This window comes from Aulonocara sp. 'chitande type north' Nkhata Bay, linkage group LG23 (genome assembly GCF_057382095.1).
Source record: "Aulonocara sp. 'chitande type north' Nkhata Bay isolate Kocher_YH1m ecotype deep benthic linkage group LG23, A_spYH_male_GT1.1, whole genome shotgun sequence".
Lineage (NCBI taxonomy): Eukaryota > Metazoa > Chordata > Actinopteri > Cichliformes > Cichlidae > Aulonocara > Aulonocara sp. 'chitande type north' Nkhata Bay.
The window spans coordinates 5,175,385-5,189,353 of record NC_141365.1 but is presented as its reverse complement, the minus strand read 5'-3'; the positions used below and the strand labels follow the sequence as shown (position 1 = coordinate 5,189,353).

At 39.8% G+C, this 13,969-nt stretch overlaps 3 protein-coding genes across 4 annotated transcripts in view; 1 reads left to right on the top strand and 2 right to left on the bottom strand.

Annotated features, from left to right (window-relative positions):
• Position 1: 1 nt before the first annotated feature.
• Positions 2-3,029, top strand: cks2 (CDC28 protein kinase regulatory subunit 2). Its single transcript, XM_086282000.1, has 3 exons — positions 2-222; positions 439-566; positions 2,463-3,029. Exons 1-3 carry the CDS (start codon positions 164-166, stop codon positions 2,504-2,506), a joined length of 231 nt encoding a protein of 76 aa, XP_086138126.1. The 5' UTR covers positions 2-163; the 3' UTR covers positions 2,507-3,029.
• Positions 2,850-5,130, bottom strand: cimap1d (CIMAP1 family member D). Its single transcript, XM_086282001.1, has 4 exons — positions 4,897-5,130; positions 4,333-4,443; positions 3,722-3,835; positions 2,850-3,576 (listed from the first exon to the last, which is right to left on the bottom strand). Exons 1-4 carry the CDS (start codon positions 4,934-4,936, stop codon positions 3,089-3,091), a joined length of 753 nt encoding a protein of 250 aa, XP_086138127.1. The 5' UTR covers positions 4,937-5,130; the 3' UTR covers positions 2,850-3,088.
• Positions 5,131-6,771: 1,641 nt separating this feature from the next.
• The window catches only part of cpamd8 (C3 and PZP like alpha-2-macroglobulin domain containing 8), a 46,602-nt gene continuing 39,404 nt past the window's right edge, over positions 6,772-13,969 (bottom strand). For both annotated transcript variants that reach the window (XM_086282011.1, XM_086282012.1), the window contains 7 exons: positions 13,075-13,149; positions 12,767-12,872; positions 12,265-12,375; positions 11,972-12,184; positions 10,453-10,524; positions 8,242-8,443; positions 6,772-7,798 (listed from right to left, as the gene is read on the bottom strand). In XM_086282011.1, coding sequence (XP_086138137.1) covers position 7,798; positions 8,242-8,443; positions 10,453-10,524; positions 11,972-12,184; positions 12,265-12,375; positions 12,767-12,872; positions 13,075-13,149 — 780 coding nt within the window. In that variant the 3' untranslated portion in view covers positions 6,772-7,797. The remainder of the gene's footprint in view (positions 7,799-8,241; positions 8,444-10,452; positions 10,525-11,971; positions 12,185-12,264; positions 12,376-12,766; positions 12,873-13,074; positions 13,150-13,969) is intronic.

Genomic DNA, 13,969 nt, shown 5'->3' with positions numbered 1-13,969 from the left:
CAGGGGAGTGCGGGTAACCGTTGGGGTTTGAATCATCCCCAGAAAACAGCGGCAGATGACAGTAGTTCGTTGAGCTTGTAGATACTGCTAGCGAACATATTTGGTTCACATTATCCAATATCAGCTCTTTGAAGCTCAGTTTTGTTGCTTTTGTCAACTGAAAATGTCGAAAAAACAGATTTTCTATTCTGACAAGTACACCGATGACGACTTCGAGTACAGGTATTGTGTTTTTAACGTTTTCAAGAGTCCGTTAATTTAGTTCGAGTAATTAGCTAAGGTCAAAGTAGCTTTTGAACGTGGTGGAGATAACTTATTGCCGCTGTAAATTGAGACGTCTTGTGTTAGCGTTAGCAGTTGATATTAAAATATATCAAAATAAACTGTCTGACCCCTAGTAGGCAATTAACAATATGTTTGTTATATTTCCATCCTCAGGCATGTTGTGCTTCCTAAGCAGCTGTCCAAACTGGTGCCCTCCTCCCACCTGATGACAGAAGAAGAGTGGAGAGGACTTGGAGTCCAACAGAGCCAGGGCTGGATTCACTACATGATCCATAAACCAGGTCAGTAATCACGGTGTGAAGGATAAGTTCACATTTTCCTCAGTCTTGTCTTGAAAATTAAGTCAGACGCCCATGTGTGCATCTAAAGAACTACAAATTGACGTCATCATTCTTTGAATCTAAGGTGGTGAAAATACCACGTTTCTGTGTATTTGTCAAACCTTTGGAAAACTATGAAGCACAGTAAAAGCAAATATGTGTTTTAGGGCTCTTTTTTTTGTTTTAAACCAGACATTTCACCATCTGTTTACTGTCACTTGAGTAGGAAAGCGTCTCCAGGGAATGATCAGGGTTGCTATTATAAAAAAAAAAAAAGCTATAACAGCCTCCCCTCTGTCAGTGCGCCCCACGGCAGCTGTGGCTACATTGTAGCTTGCCATCACCAATGTGTGAATGACTGAATGTAGTGTAAAGCGCTATACAAATACAGGCCACTTACCATTTACAGGCCATAACATTGCTCACTCTACGCTGAAGCCTTTAGCTTTAGCTCAGCCTTTTTACATGGTGTGTATTCTATTGGCCATTATGAACAGATCTCTTCCTGGTATATGTATCAAAGAAGAGGGATGACTATATCAGGGTGATTTTCATGGTGACCCTATATCAGGGCCAAACTCATAAGAGCCTAGTTTGATCTTGTGTGGGTAAGAAGTAGTACATCCACAGGAGAGATGGTTGAGACCCTGAGAAACTGTAAGAAAAATAAGCACAATTTCAAGAAGGTGTTTTGTTTTGTTTGTTTTAAAAACAGCCAGTACCATTATGACACATCCTCCTGAGAACCAGCCTATTCATTTATGTCCTTTGTAATGGGCATTTGTTTTTGGTCTATATCTTTTGACTTATTTGAGCTATACTACTAAGTCCTGAGGGACTAAATGGAGGACATTCTGGGCTTTCCATTGATATCCCATGTGTTTGGGTGGCCTCTTTTAGCTCCAAAGAGGATGGTAATCACAAAAAAGTTCAATGGGAAGATTCTTTTTTTCCTTGGTTCCCAGGAAGATATATTAAAATGTGTAGATCACAGTGAATATACAAAATTAGAGAAGATTTAAATGTTAATTTTTTTGGAAAGAAGCAATATTGGGGTTTTTTTGTTTGGTTTTTTGTGTTTGTTTGTTTTTTTTATGATCCAAGCAATCTGAATTAAATGTCCATAAATTATCAGTCATGTGAAGAAACGCTGGTAACGGCAAGGTGTTTTACTGACTAAAAACATTTAATAATTACCCTATTGAACCTTGTTATTGTTGGTAAAAATAAACAAACATAAGAACGTTTTTTTGACATCCATACCATTTCAATTATTATATTTTATAATTGCCCTTGTATACAGACCCACAATGTTTCTGTTTCAATGTTTCTTACGCATACAGCATGTGTATATAGTTTCACTCGCATATATGTATACATATATTGCTTTTTATTTTATTTTCTTATTTATTTCCCCCCTTGTTGTATATTGTTTTCTCTTCTTATTTTTGCACCTTTGTGGTCCAGCTACCCAATTTCACTGTGCAAGAAACGGCACAATGACAATAAAAAGCTCTAAGTCTAAAATTTCAGGTTATTGTCTCAAGATTTTGACTTACTAACTCAAAATTCTTATTTTTTCAATTTCAATAAGTTGATAACAAAATTTTGACTTGGCTCTGCATTTGCTGAGCTGCATTTGGCCCCTGTGTTTGAAACCCCTTCAATATACTTTCAACAGCATATGAGTATTATGCTAAAGTTGACATAAGAATTGAATCTGTCATTGTACAGCTTCTACACTGCATTATTTGGCCACGATCAAATTTGGGTGTAGACGACGTACAGCTGTAGGCTTGACTGTGTTTGATGACTTACTGATGATGCTGACAGATCCTTTCTTGCTTTACTCCCTAGAGCCACACATACTGCTTTTCAGAAGGCCTCTCCCAAAGGATTAAAGGGGAAGCTGTCTGTTAAAATACCTGCTATCTCCTCTGCTGATATGTATTGTCTTTCGATCCTATATCTGTCCTGCACATAAATCTATTTGTGTTGTGATATATTGTGTAGATGCCCTGTAGTTTTGTGTGTATATATTTTTGTGTTTCTTCATTCAAATTTCCTCAGTTTTTAGAGGTTATGAGAGACAAAAATGTCTTGTTTTCACTGTGAATGATAACTTAAAACAATTTGAAGGTGGAAGTTTGCCTGTCAATTGTACAATTTACCAATTTTTTTTTATCTTTAGGTGTAATGTTGTCAAGACTGATCTATTTACTAAATGGCCATATGAGCATATGATTTTATTTTGCTCAAACCAATGACATCCTAACATTTTTGTTAAAACATTTCTTGATAATTCCTTGAATGTATGTATTTTATGTGCATATGTTATTTCTTGATATACATTTGGCTCTCCGTTATGGTTGATTTGTCAAGTTCTTTGATACTGGACAAATAAAATATGCTAATTCCTTAATACTTGCTGCTTTTCTTTTTATTTAATTGAAGGATGATGTAATTTTCTCTCAGATGACTGTTTAGTCAGAAATATTGACAATAAGTGGAGTAACAAATTCTGAGTGTCTGATACCCAGGGAGTAGGCTGGTGCCCGGGCCTTGTGGACTGTAACTTTCTCTGGATTATATGTTCCTGGACCTGGTTTCTTGGTGCCATCTCTGGGTAAACTGTGACGTCCCGACATGGAAAACGCTGGCCGTCGGAGCAGATAAACATTTGGGTCTGTACTATTGTATCTGCAAGGCGCAGGAGTCTTGGCTAAATCCTCAGATGGTCCCCCTATGCTGAGACCACTTGATATTGTGTAGCTTGCACTGGATGCCTTGTTTGGGACTTGAGCGCCCATAAGTGGCGGTAGAGAGTACTTGTTGGGAGCTGGGACCGAGTCAACACTGCGGTAGTGTGTGCGAGAGCCCATGGTGTAGGATGGAGGTCTGCGCTGCAGGTTGCATGGTGGGGCTCTCTCAGGGCTGTATGCACCGGGTCCTGGTGTGTGGAAAAGCTCCTCTAGTGAGCAGAAGACAATCACATGGGGTTCTCCAGAAGGGTCAAAAGTACATGTTTTCTTCACTAATCTATTGATCTGACTGATATACAATATGTCACAATTAATTTTAAAATAAACTCCAATAATGAAGGAAAGCATACTTACTCTGGGCTTTGACTTTACCCAGCATTGAGTATGCAGGTGTGCCATCCTTTCCAAATCGAGTGATTCTTGCATCAATGTGATACCGAGGCCCTGGACTGGAGTCAACACTATATACTGTTAAAAATTAATTGGATAATTACAAATGTATATTTTTAAAGAGTAAACTTCTTTTCATTCTTTTTGCTTAGTTTGATTTGATTTGATCCTGAAAATCTGTAGATGCAGTTTTAAAAAAATAACAAAAAGTGAAGAAAAACGTCTTGTCTCCACCTAGTGGTTGAATTTGACATCACACCAAACGGAAATTTTTGTGAGATCATTTTTACAGGAGAGGAAATCATTGTGAAAACAAAGACATAAACATTATAAATTACTGTACACAAATTCTGTGAAATGTGTGTATTGGTGACTGTAATGCTTTCAGCTAATTTGTGTCCTAAATCAGCAGTTTGACGAAAAAAAGGCGTTATTTAGTTAGTCATAGAATAAATAAAAAGAAAAAAATCTGCAAAAAAAAAAAAGTAAAACTTTAGTTAGCTTTAAGTTAAACTTGAAAACTAGCCCTCAAAGTACCCACTTCTGATAAACCATAAAGCAAGAGCGGTGCTCACTATTATCAGTCATCCTTCCATGGAAAGTGTAGGCAGGGCTAGTTGACTTTGTGAAGTCATGGCCAATAAATCCAATAGTGGGAGGAAGCCCATAGCGACCAGGTCCAGGCCCTTGAAACAGCAGAAGATGTCACAAAGTTGCCATAACCTCAAAATACAAGTGTCTTAAATTACATCCAGTTTACAAAAATCATACATGTGGAAAATTCTAAAGTGACAGTGGCTCCTTTGATTGTGAACGCAGCTTTATGTAAGGTTCTCTGCAAATAAGGTCTGTATAATTTTGCCTAAGATAACTAGACAATACAAATTAATATTCATGTGAATTTTAGAGATTAGCCTTCCAGTTTTCAGCCTTGAATGAAACACTATTATGCACACTATGTCAAACAGCTAACAAGGTGGGAGCATTTTTTTCACAGAGTGGAGCAAGTCCTGACAGGTCTGCCCACTGCAAAACGACCCACTCTGCTTAACTGCAGTATATTAAGCTACTGATATTTATTTGTAAGTATTAATTTACATTTAAAAAAAGAACCATGATCATTATTCACGATGACTTACCTTTTTCTCGTCCAGCAATTACTGGGTATTTTTTCTCCATCTTACTCTTTGCAGAATTGATAGTTACTTCAGGAGTCCAGCAATGGTAGTGGTTCTATAGAAGTATCAGATTGCTCTGGGCATTATATGCTCGTAAAACCATTTAAAAATAAATAAATAAAAATAGCTGAACTGGGGTCTTTGCACAGGTAATGTCCCTTTTCAGCTAAAAGTGAGGCAGGCTTCAGGAAATTCAGTCATCAGATTCAGAGGCGCAAGTGATTCCTTCATTCAGGCTGCTCTTGGTCTATTGTCTGTTTCTTTTTTGTTAGATATCTGTGCTTCCTCTTGATCCAGCATCACCAAAGCCCCAGGTGACTTTAGAAACCCAGAACCCTGCCTGATCTAGGATCAATCACCAATTTCCTCCAAAGCAATCAGGAAACCTGAGACCTATAATGCTTGTCAAAGTGTCAACAACAGAGGAGGATCTACCCTGGATAGGGTTTACTCTGTCTGCCCGTTTGCCCCTTTGTCCAAATGCTTCATCAGTGGATGCTTGGACAGGTCATTAGCCCTTCCTCCATGGGGGTAGGTGTATAGGTGCACTCAGCTGGCACTTAGAAACAATGTCATCACTCCGATTCACTCTCATGTAACGCTAGCTCGCTCCCCCCGCAAACCATGAAACCAAGATCCCCCTCTCCGTCCTTTCTCTTTTGACTCTTTCTGCTCATCACAGCGTGGAGACGCAATATCACTCTTCAGCCATGCGTACAGTTGCCACGGAGACTGCTGAGGGTAGCTTGCTGCAGCCTGGTCCCCTGCACCGCTGCCTCGTTGTCACAACAAGAACAAAGTTTTCCATTCAGAATGAGCAGCTACATCAGCTGTCACTGCTCAGAGTTTGATAACTTCAAATTTGGCCTCACGCTGCTGACGGTACCAGATCTCTATACAGTGCAGCCACATGGCTTTATATTATTTCTGTAAGTACGAACGCAGAGAGAAGATTTCCTTTAAAATGAATGAACAAGCACAGCAACGCTTTGATGCAGAGTACACGCTATAAAACCCCAAACCAGAGTCAAATGTAGTGCAGCACACATGAACCTGTATTTTGGCATCTCCTGTTGGACTGATGGAATACACAGTGAATTAACAACCCCCTGATTTATCAACCTTAACCTCGAGCCAAGCACACTTTCCAGACACAGTTATGTGTTGATTTGATTCGGTTTAAAGGCCTGAGCTGCCAGTTTCCAGAGACAACTGTAACCGAGAGGGTCGACAAGTGACGTGCAGTAAGCAAACATTAAACTTTCACAGGCTTTAACTCTCTCCTGGGGGTGCCCTCCTTTGGCAACCTAAATAACACCAACACATTAAGGCTCAAACATGTGCAAGTATGCTGCTATCCTGTATATATCTTATTTACTATTGTTTGAATACTTGCGATTGTTTTATTGTACTTTTTATATTTTACATTTATATTTATTATTGAATCTTGCACCAAGGGAGTGGCACTCCAATTTTGCTGTACTCTGTACAATGACAATAAAGGCTATTCTATTCTATTCTATTCTATTCTATTCTATTCTATTCTATTCAGTTAGGTACAAATTCACACACACTAACATGCTTTCTGTCTCTAATGCAGCTACATACAAGGAATAAGAGAGTGAAAGCAGAAGGCCCTTTGAAACAGCTGAGTATAATACAGTTGACTGCTGACTTCACCGTCCATTTAAGGGAAATGGAGCAGCACATCTCTCATAAAGAACTGCACTGCAGCTCTGCTAGTTGAAAAAAGAGACACGTACTGTGCTGCAGATGCAGATATCTCAGTGAGTCAGTTGGAGAAACACAGGTAGTGAAGTAACAAAACCAAAGGCCTAAACTGCATACAAATTTTATTCTCATTTGTTTTAAAAATCACAATATTTGATATCGATCTGGGTTACATTTGATCAAATTTGGTACTTTTACAGAAATCAAAACTTCATTCTTTATTATTCTTTAATATTTTTAACTTGACTGCTTCAAAGATCAAAATTGAACAAAAAAACAAAATAGCTTATGAGCTGTACAATCAAATCTCAATGGTGAGAGGAGATGCTGGTATCTTGGCAGAATAGTTTCAGAAACACTACAGCTGGGTCGAACTGTAAAAGTCAGAGTCGGCCAGAGGCCTTTGTTGCATGCCAGTCCCCTTCTGCCTCCTTGTGTTTCTTGTCAATCTCTACTCTGCTGTCTAATAAGACAAAAATGCCCCCCAAAAATCTTTAAAATGAAAAACATTTCAGCTTATGTTTCCGTAAAGCATATGGTTAGCATATGTCTGTTTTCCAGCAGGATACCAGAAGAGGAATTTCATCAAACATTGCAATAACTGGGTTAAAGCTTGCTATGAAAGAAAAAGAAAAATGCCTTGGATAGTATAGCATACATCTTAAAAATCCACAAGGGGCAGGTAGATTGTACTGAGGGGGCGACTTAGAAAATAAAAATGATATGATCTCTATCTAAAAATAAATACCACAGATAGAAAATATAACAAAATACGTTGCATAACATCAGGTGTAATTACAAACATAAATACTTGATTATTTCTTCTAGTGATTATTATGGCAGTACAGTGATTAACAAATATGATATTGTGCCTATTGATTACTAGGAGTCTAGAGGAGGAAAAATACAAGTCTGGAGGATACTAGCTTAATAAAAAACGTACACAGTCACATCCAAGCGCACACACAGGCTTATAAATGCATCCACTCTGACTCACACAAGGTCAAACACTCATTCTCCAGACCCCCCCATGTCTTCCTTTCAGCAAGTCTCTCTTCTCTTTCCATTCACTAGCATATTCACAAATAATGTACAATTCGGAGGTGGGTATGGCTTCACTCTGGGAGTGTTTCTGTAGATGACAAGAAAACAGAACATATGTTCTTTAAAGGATCATCTTTAACTCTTTATCCCTTGAAAGCCTCCTAGGAGTAACTCTTGAAGCCTTTAAAACAAAGTGACTGGGTTTTTATCAAAAGTAAGTGAGGACAGTCTCTCCCTGTGCAGCTACCCTTGGAAAAACTGGAAAGCTAATGGTCATCAAACCACTTTATTGATATATACCGAGGTGTCATTTGGGAACAGGGGAGATTAAATGTCCTCTTTATAGGGGAAAGTCTTGCTGAAGTCTGTGGAGACATAATATTGGGAGATGTACAACTGCTTTTTTATTCCTTTAATATTATTACCAAAGATGAATATCCACAACAGACTCTTCCAGATACCTAGAAAACATCAGAGAGGTCTACTAATCCAAAGTCTGTTAAACAAATACATCAAAGATGTAGCTCATACCATCGCTCAGGGGTGTTTTTTGTGTCCAGTGTGGGTAGCTGGGAATCTACTGGCAGGAGCACGTTATGCTCCACACCCCTGCCGCCTTCAGGAAGATCAAAATGGTCCCCTCCCTCTGCATCAGCAAGGAAAGGATCAGAGTCTGGGTCGTATTCATAGGAGTAGTAGGACACCTCTGCCATAGAGCCCTGCTCCTCTTCGCCTGGAGAGAACAGGGTTAGTGAGAAACACAGAGACAAGGTAGGCGAGATAAAAATGAAAGTTCTGGCTGTCATGGATACTCTAAAAATCTGTCCTGATGTGAATATATATATAGTTGGTGTTGTACTACTACACTAAACTACAGGGGGTGGTAATGTGCCACGAAAAACATATCAATGTTTCAACACAGGGATGAGGAAGACTTTTAAGAAGTAAATAGTGATGTAAACTGTGAGAAAGAAAAATGTTTTTAGACCTGCAGGATGCAGATCGTAATCCTGGCTAGCAACACTAAATCTAAACCTAACCCTGCTGGCTTGCGAGACAGCTCCACAGGACACCTCTAATATACTGCACATCTGGACCTCTTGAGGAGCAATACCACATCACACACAGCAGGGGTCGCACCTTGCTTAAAATGTTGTCTCCTCGTATAAGCGTGCTAGGCTTGAATCGGTCTTTTCAAGGTATAGCTTTATGAAAGTTCGCTTTATTCTGAGTAGCCTGCAATCAGAGTTTCCTTCTTTGAGGCCTGCAGCACATATGGTGAGAGTTAAACAAATTTAAGACAAATATGATGTGGGAATTTTGTAAAGTCTGTAACCAAAAAGAAATGTATGTGTGATGACCAAAAATCAGCTGAAGGAATGCCTGTATAGGTATTCTACTGTATGTTGTCCTCTGGCAGAAGGTCACCGACATGACAAGTCTGCACAAGGAAGCTAATTCCAGAGCTCCAGCGTCCTCCGCTGTTACACTGGAAACTGTCAGGTTCATGGCAAGACTCACATTCACCCATTGCACTCTTGGTGCACTTATCTGGCATGTAGTGAACATTCTAATGGTTTACAATGACAGTGTTTTTACAGTACTTATTCAATCTAATCACCCCAGGGTTATCTTATTCTAGATGAGTGTGCACGTGTGTCTCTGTGTGTGGGCAAATATCTGCCTGTATGGACATGCAGGAAGTGTATGCGTTATGTGTGCACGTATAGATATGTGTGTGTGTTTGTGTAAGTGCGAAACAACATTCCAGTGGTGAGTGTGAAGCATTGGCTTTTGTACTAAGGAGACCTTTGAGTGAGAGAAGCTTAGTGAACTGCAGCTACCGAGGGTAGCGGGCTCAGCAACAAGTCAGTGCAGGCTGTGCCACACGGGGTGCGCGCACACGCACGCACACACACACACACACACACGCACCTGTAGGCAACTCAGACTTTCATGCAGGCCGAGTTTAAAATCATGTACATATAACAGCATGCGGTGTGCGCACACAGTATGCAAGTACACGCTCCTGCAGCTTGTGAATGACTGGTTTTTTTTTATGCTTGCACTGCCAAATGTAACACAGCTACATCCTCCTTGCACGCACAGCCAAACATCCTATCAGGAATTTTCTGGCTGCCTCCCTGAAAATGGCAGCTGATCTAAGCTCATGACAGAGCAACAATCAAGCCGGCTGTTTGAAAACGATCCACCTATTTATCACACAGACTGTAAAAACATGACGTGGTGGCAGGGGAATGTGCTGCCGTACGCCCCACCTGCATATCTACTTTCCTATACTCTCCCACTGACCCTGTTCCTTTTCTCTTTTCTGATCCCATCTCCTGGTCGTCCCCTTCACTCTTTTTTCTCCTTTTTAGCTTTACTGCCCTTACACACTGTCTCAACCTTTTCATCCTGGTCTTAAATCCTTTCTTCTTCCCTGCCCTTGCAAACTCCAATGTGCCACAAACACGGGGTTGCTCACTGCCCACTGCATTTACATTTAGTTAACATAGAAATAGAGTTTCACCTATAATGGCAGCAAAAGTGGATTAGTCAGTAGATTTGCTTTCGGCTCTTTAAAACATGTAAATAATGAAGGAAAACAAGAAAAAAAAAGCAAAGCTTTGTCTCTAAGACAAACTACGAGTTTGAGAAAAAATGCATAGAAAGTGCAGAGAGGAGATGAAAGAATGCAAAGCTGTGTAAGTGGGGAAAAGGTGTGATATGGGAGGCTACCTGTGTGTACAGGCACTGAGGGTTGCTCAGTTTCCTGACTCACTATTGGTTGCCTGTCCTCCGTGGTCTTCACTGGAAGTATAAACAGACACATGTTAGATTATTCACATTTATGTGGCTGCCACAGCACCTAAAAAACAAGTAATGAATTCAACAGAGTTTCATTGTTGCATAATCTAAATACTGGCCAGAAGCATTATCCACCCCACTGAGCAACACTTCTTGGCAAGACAATGATGCACACTCAGTCTGAACAGAGGCTCGCACTAAATTCTATCTATCCAAAAATAGCAGGGGCCAAAGCATGGCCAGGAGGCCATGTGTGGAAGCAAATCATATCTTTTTCCTTTTCAAAACTGGGAAACGGTGGCATGAATCTCCCTCGCACAACTGTACACAAACAAACAAGGTCAGAGGGCCCTAAACAAAAAAATACAATCCTTTTGATAATCTCTAGCATGAACGACTTGGCACAAACTGAGGTCTTTTCCCACCACAGTTTTGTCTATGCCTTTTCCCAATCTGCTCCACAACATGAAGGCTCCTTTGTTGTTGGGCTGTGCGTCGGAAAGGAATGTGACAAGGATTTCAAAGGCTGGACAAAAGCACTCTGTCATTTGGAGGGAGCCCTGTAATACAGCAGCGAGTGAGAGAGGATGGTGGGGGTGGGGGGTTGGGGTGCGATGGGTAGTTCCCCCCCCCCCCCCCCCCCCAAAAAAAAAAAAAAAAAAATCCAAACTCATTCAGTAATCAGCTCAACACCTGAACAGCTGTTTCCCAAACTCAGATCACTGCATACACAGAGGCATGTGTACATGAACAGACGCAAATAAAAATAAAGGAAAAAATGAGGATTACACATTCATATGAGCCCATTAACCTACAATGAGAGTTGGGAAAAACACATACAGTTAAGGAAAAATACACTGGGGCACGCTGTTAATGCCCGAGAGCCACAGACCACTAACTGTATAGAGAAATGAAATGACACATGCTTTATATTAACTGAAATTTGTCTATTTCTGTGACATTTCTCTTCCAGAACAGAGAGAAATGTGGACATGTACACAATAATTTAACAGTAGTTTTGGATCATTCATTCAGCCATCCTTTGTGATGCGAGTCAGGTATAAATCTGGTCTGTGACATTTTCTGTTGATACTGAACTTGGCAGAGGATGTTTTCACAACTTTTTAACATGTGGACTTGCAAAAACTTGAAATACATTTTTGATGAACAGACATGACGGATCTATTCTTACCACTGCCTAAACTGTGATTGCTCAAATGTTTGTTCAGCCATTGGGTGGAAACAAATGTCAACAGGAACCAGACCTATTTTAATCACTACAAATCCAGGATTTGGGAGAGTCTTTGGTCTGCAGCTTGGCTATGGTATTGTGCAAACATCACTATTAGAGGCATTTAAAAAAAAAAAAAAAAAAAAAAAAACTAAGGTTAAACAAAGAGGTCCAGAATCTGTGAACAGATGAGATGATGCGTGATGACAGAGCTCTTACCGTCTGGACACTGGGACAACGGAACCTGCTTGATTCTTGTGCCATTTCTGCAGGCAAAGACCTCCATCTGACACTGGTTCTGGTAGAGCTGCCCATCTGACCCACAAACAGGATCCCCATCGTAACCGCAATCCCTGTAGCACGTGCAGCGCTCAAACCGCTCCTCCTCCAGACAGCCAAACACATTGTTGCACTGGTTCGCCTGCACAAAACCTGCAGAAACAGAATTTTTCATTAGATTCATGAAAGTGAGACCTTTCCACACTTTTAGGAGCGCTGCACATGTTTCTCACCTATCCACTGATTGGTTGAACTTTCCACCTCATTGCACGTAGGTCCATCACACAGCTCCCGTGCAAGTGGACTGCTCTCACTAACATTGTAGAACCGGGTAGCCTCGAAAGCTGCACGACAAGCACAGACCCACACGAGCATGTTCACACATCCACACACATGAAACAATGAAGCTCACCATTAGTAGGTCATAAAAAAAATTGTTTAACTCCTTAAAGAGGAGCACTTAAGCTCTTAATGCCCAGAGTTTTTAAGACTTCTTCATCATCAGTGTGATTTTCTCCCCTATTAAAAAAGTCGTAATATATCAGACAATATATTTAAGCAATAAACTGCAAAAACAAAATGCAGAATGTAGCAAATATGATACATGCATATTAATATGTATTTATTTATTGTCAAAAGGTTCAATAAACACTCCAGTTTCAAATAATATGAATTTTATGGCAATTATTTCACAGTTCAGGCTTTAAAGGGTTAAAATATTCATCAGAGGCACACCTGGTTCGTAGTAGTCATAGATCTTGACCGGAACAGGCGCCGTCTTGCCCACAATGTACTCCCTGACAGCTTGGAAGGCCACGCACGTCATACACTGGCTGGGAATCTACAAAAGGTCGAAACAGAGAAAGACTTATGAAAGCACCCTAGCCCACATACACATGAATACAGACACAAACATGGGTATTATTAAACCTGCTTAAAAAAACCAAATAAATAAATCAGAGGTTCTTTTTATCTTGTGTTTACAGTGATGCAACAGGTGTGCAAAATCAGACGCAGCAATCAAGAATTTTGATTGCACTCACCTCATCAAAGTAGAACAACACTTTTCTCCCATTCAGCTCATATCTCTTCAGACCGACTCTCTTGTCCATAAGCAGCTGTTGACCAGCACAGTACATAAAGAAATCAAGCTTCATACGCAAATATTAACCTCGATCTCTTGACATTCTCATTTAAAATAGTAAAAGTTTAATAACGTTGATTTTATAATGCTGGAAGGGGTTTGTGAATATCTCTTGCCTTTGTACCTATTGAGAAGAATTAAAGGTCCTTTTTATCAGATCCTGATAAAAACGTGTTTAGATTTTCTAAAATTGCAGTCGAGTAAGATTATAAAATGTCAATTTAAAAACGCATAATGCATGGCATCCAGCTAAGTCAGCTACATGTACGGCTCCAGTATTTATATATGAACATGCAGAGAAGTCATTAACAATGGACATTAGCAGTAATCAGCACCACAGCAGTCTGGACAGCTCCACCTCATGCCAACCGAGGTTTACCGTACACAGACCAGTAAATATAATATGTCAAACATGAAAGAAAACCCACAGTTCTTATGTTAACCCCGTGACCACTACACTACAGTGCATCTAGGATATTATTATTTAACTAAAATGCTCCCTTTTCTGCAAACCAAAATGCAAACCATACCCACTCTATCATGAAGTCATGTCCACAGTGGAAAATGAAAAAGACTCAGAAAGGCTTTTTCTAAGTAGTTAAATTATGCACAAATAATCATGTTTACATGAACATCTTACTATAATGATCATAGGGTTTGTATGTATATATTCCTGTATGTACCCTGGGGCAATATGAATGAAACTTTGCATTAACATCACCACACAAGGAGCAATTTTCATGTCTATATGTTTTTTAAAAACATTTAACATCAGTATTCTTGGGATTTTTGTA

What these genes read in the sequence shown, in the direction of transcription:
- cimap1d (XM_086282001.1), bottom strand. Translation starts at nt 4,936, where the DNA reads ATGGAGAAAAAATACCCAGTAATTGCTGGACGAGAAAAAG. An exon ending in AATTGCTGGACGAGAAAAAG is followed by an intron (nt 4,444 to 4,896) that starts GTAAGTCATCGT and finishes TGCTGTTTCAAG; the next exon opens with GGCCTGGACCTGGTCGCTAT. An exon ending in TGGAAGGATGACTGATAATA is followed by an intron (nt 3,836 to 4,332) that starts GTGAGCACCGCT and finishes AATTTTTAACAG; the next exon opens with TATATAGTGTTGACTCCAGT.
- cks2 (XM_086282000.1), top strand. Translation starts at nt 164, where the DNA reads ATGTCGAAAAAACAGATTTTCTATTCTGACAAGTACACCGATGACGAC. An exon ending in GATGACGACTTCGAGTACAG is followed by an intron (nt 223 to 438) that starts GTATTGTGTTTT and finishes TTCCATCCTCAG; the next exon opens with GCATGTTGTGCTTCCTAAGC. An exon ending in CTACATGATCCATAAACCAG is followed by an intron (nt 567 to 2,462) that starts GTCAGTAATCAC and finishes TTTACTCCCTAG; the next exon opens with AGCCACACATACTGCTTTTC.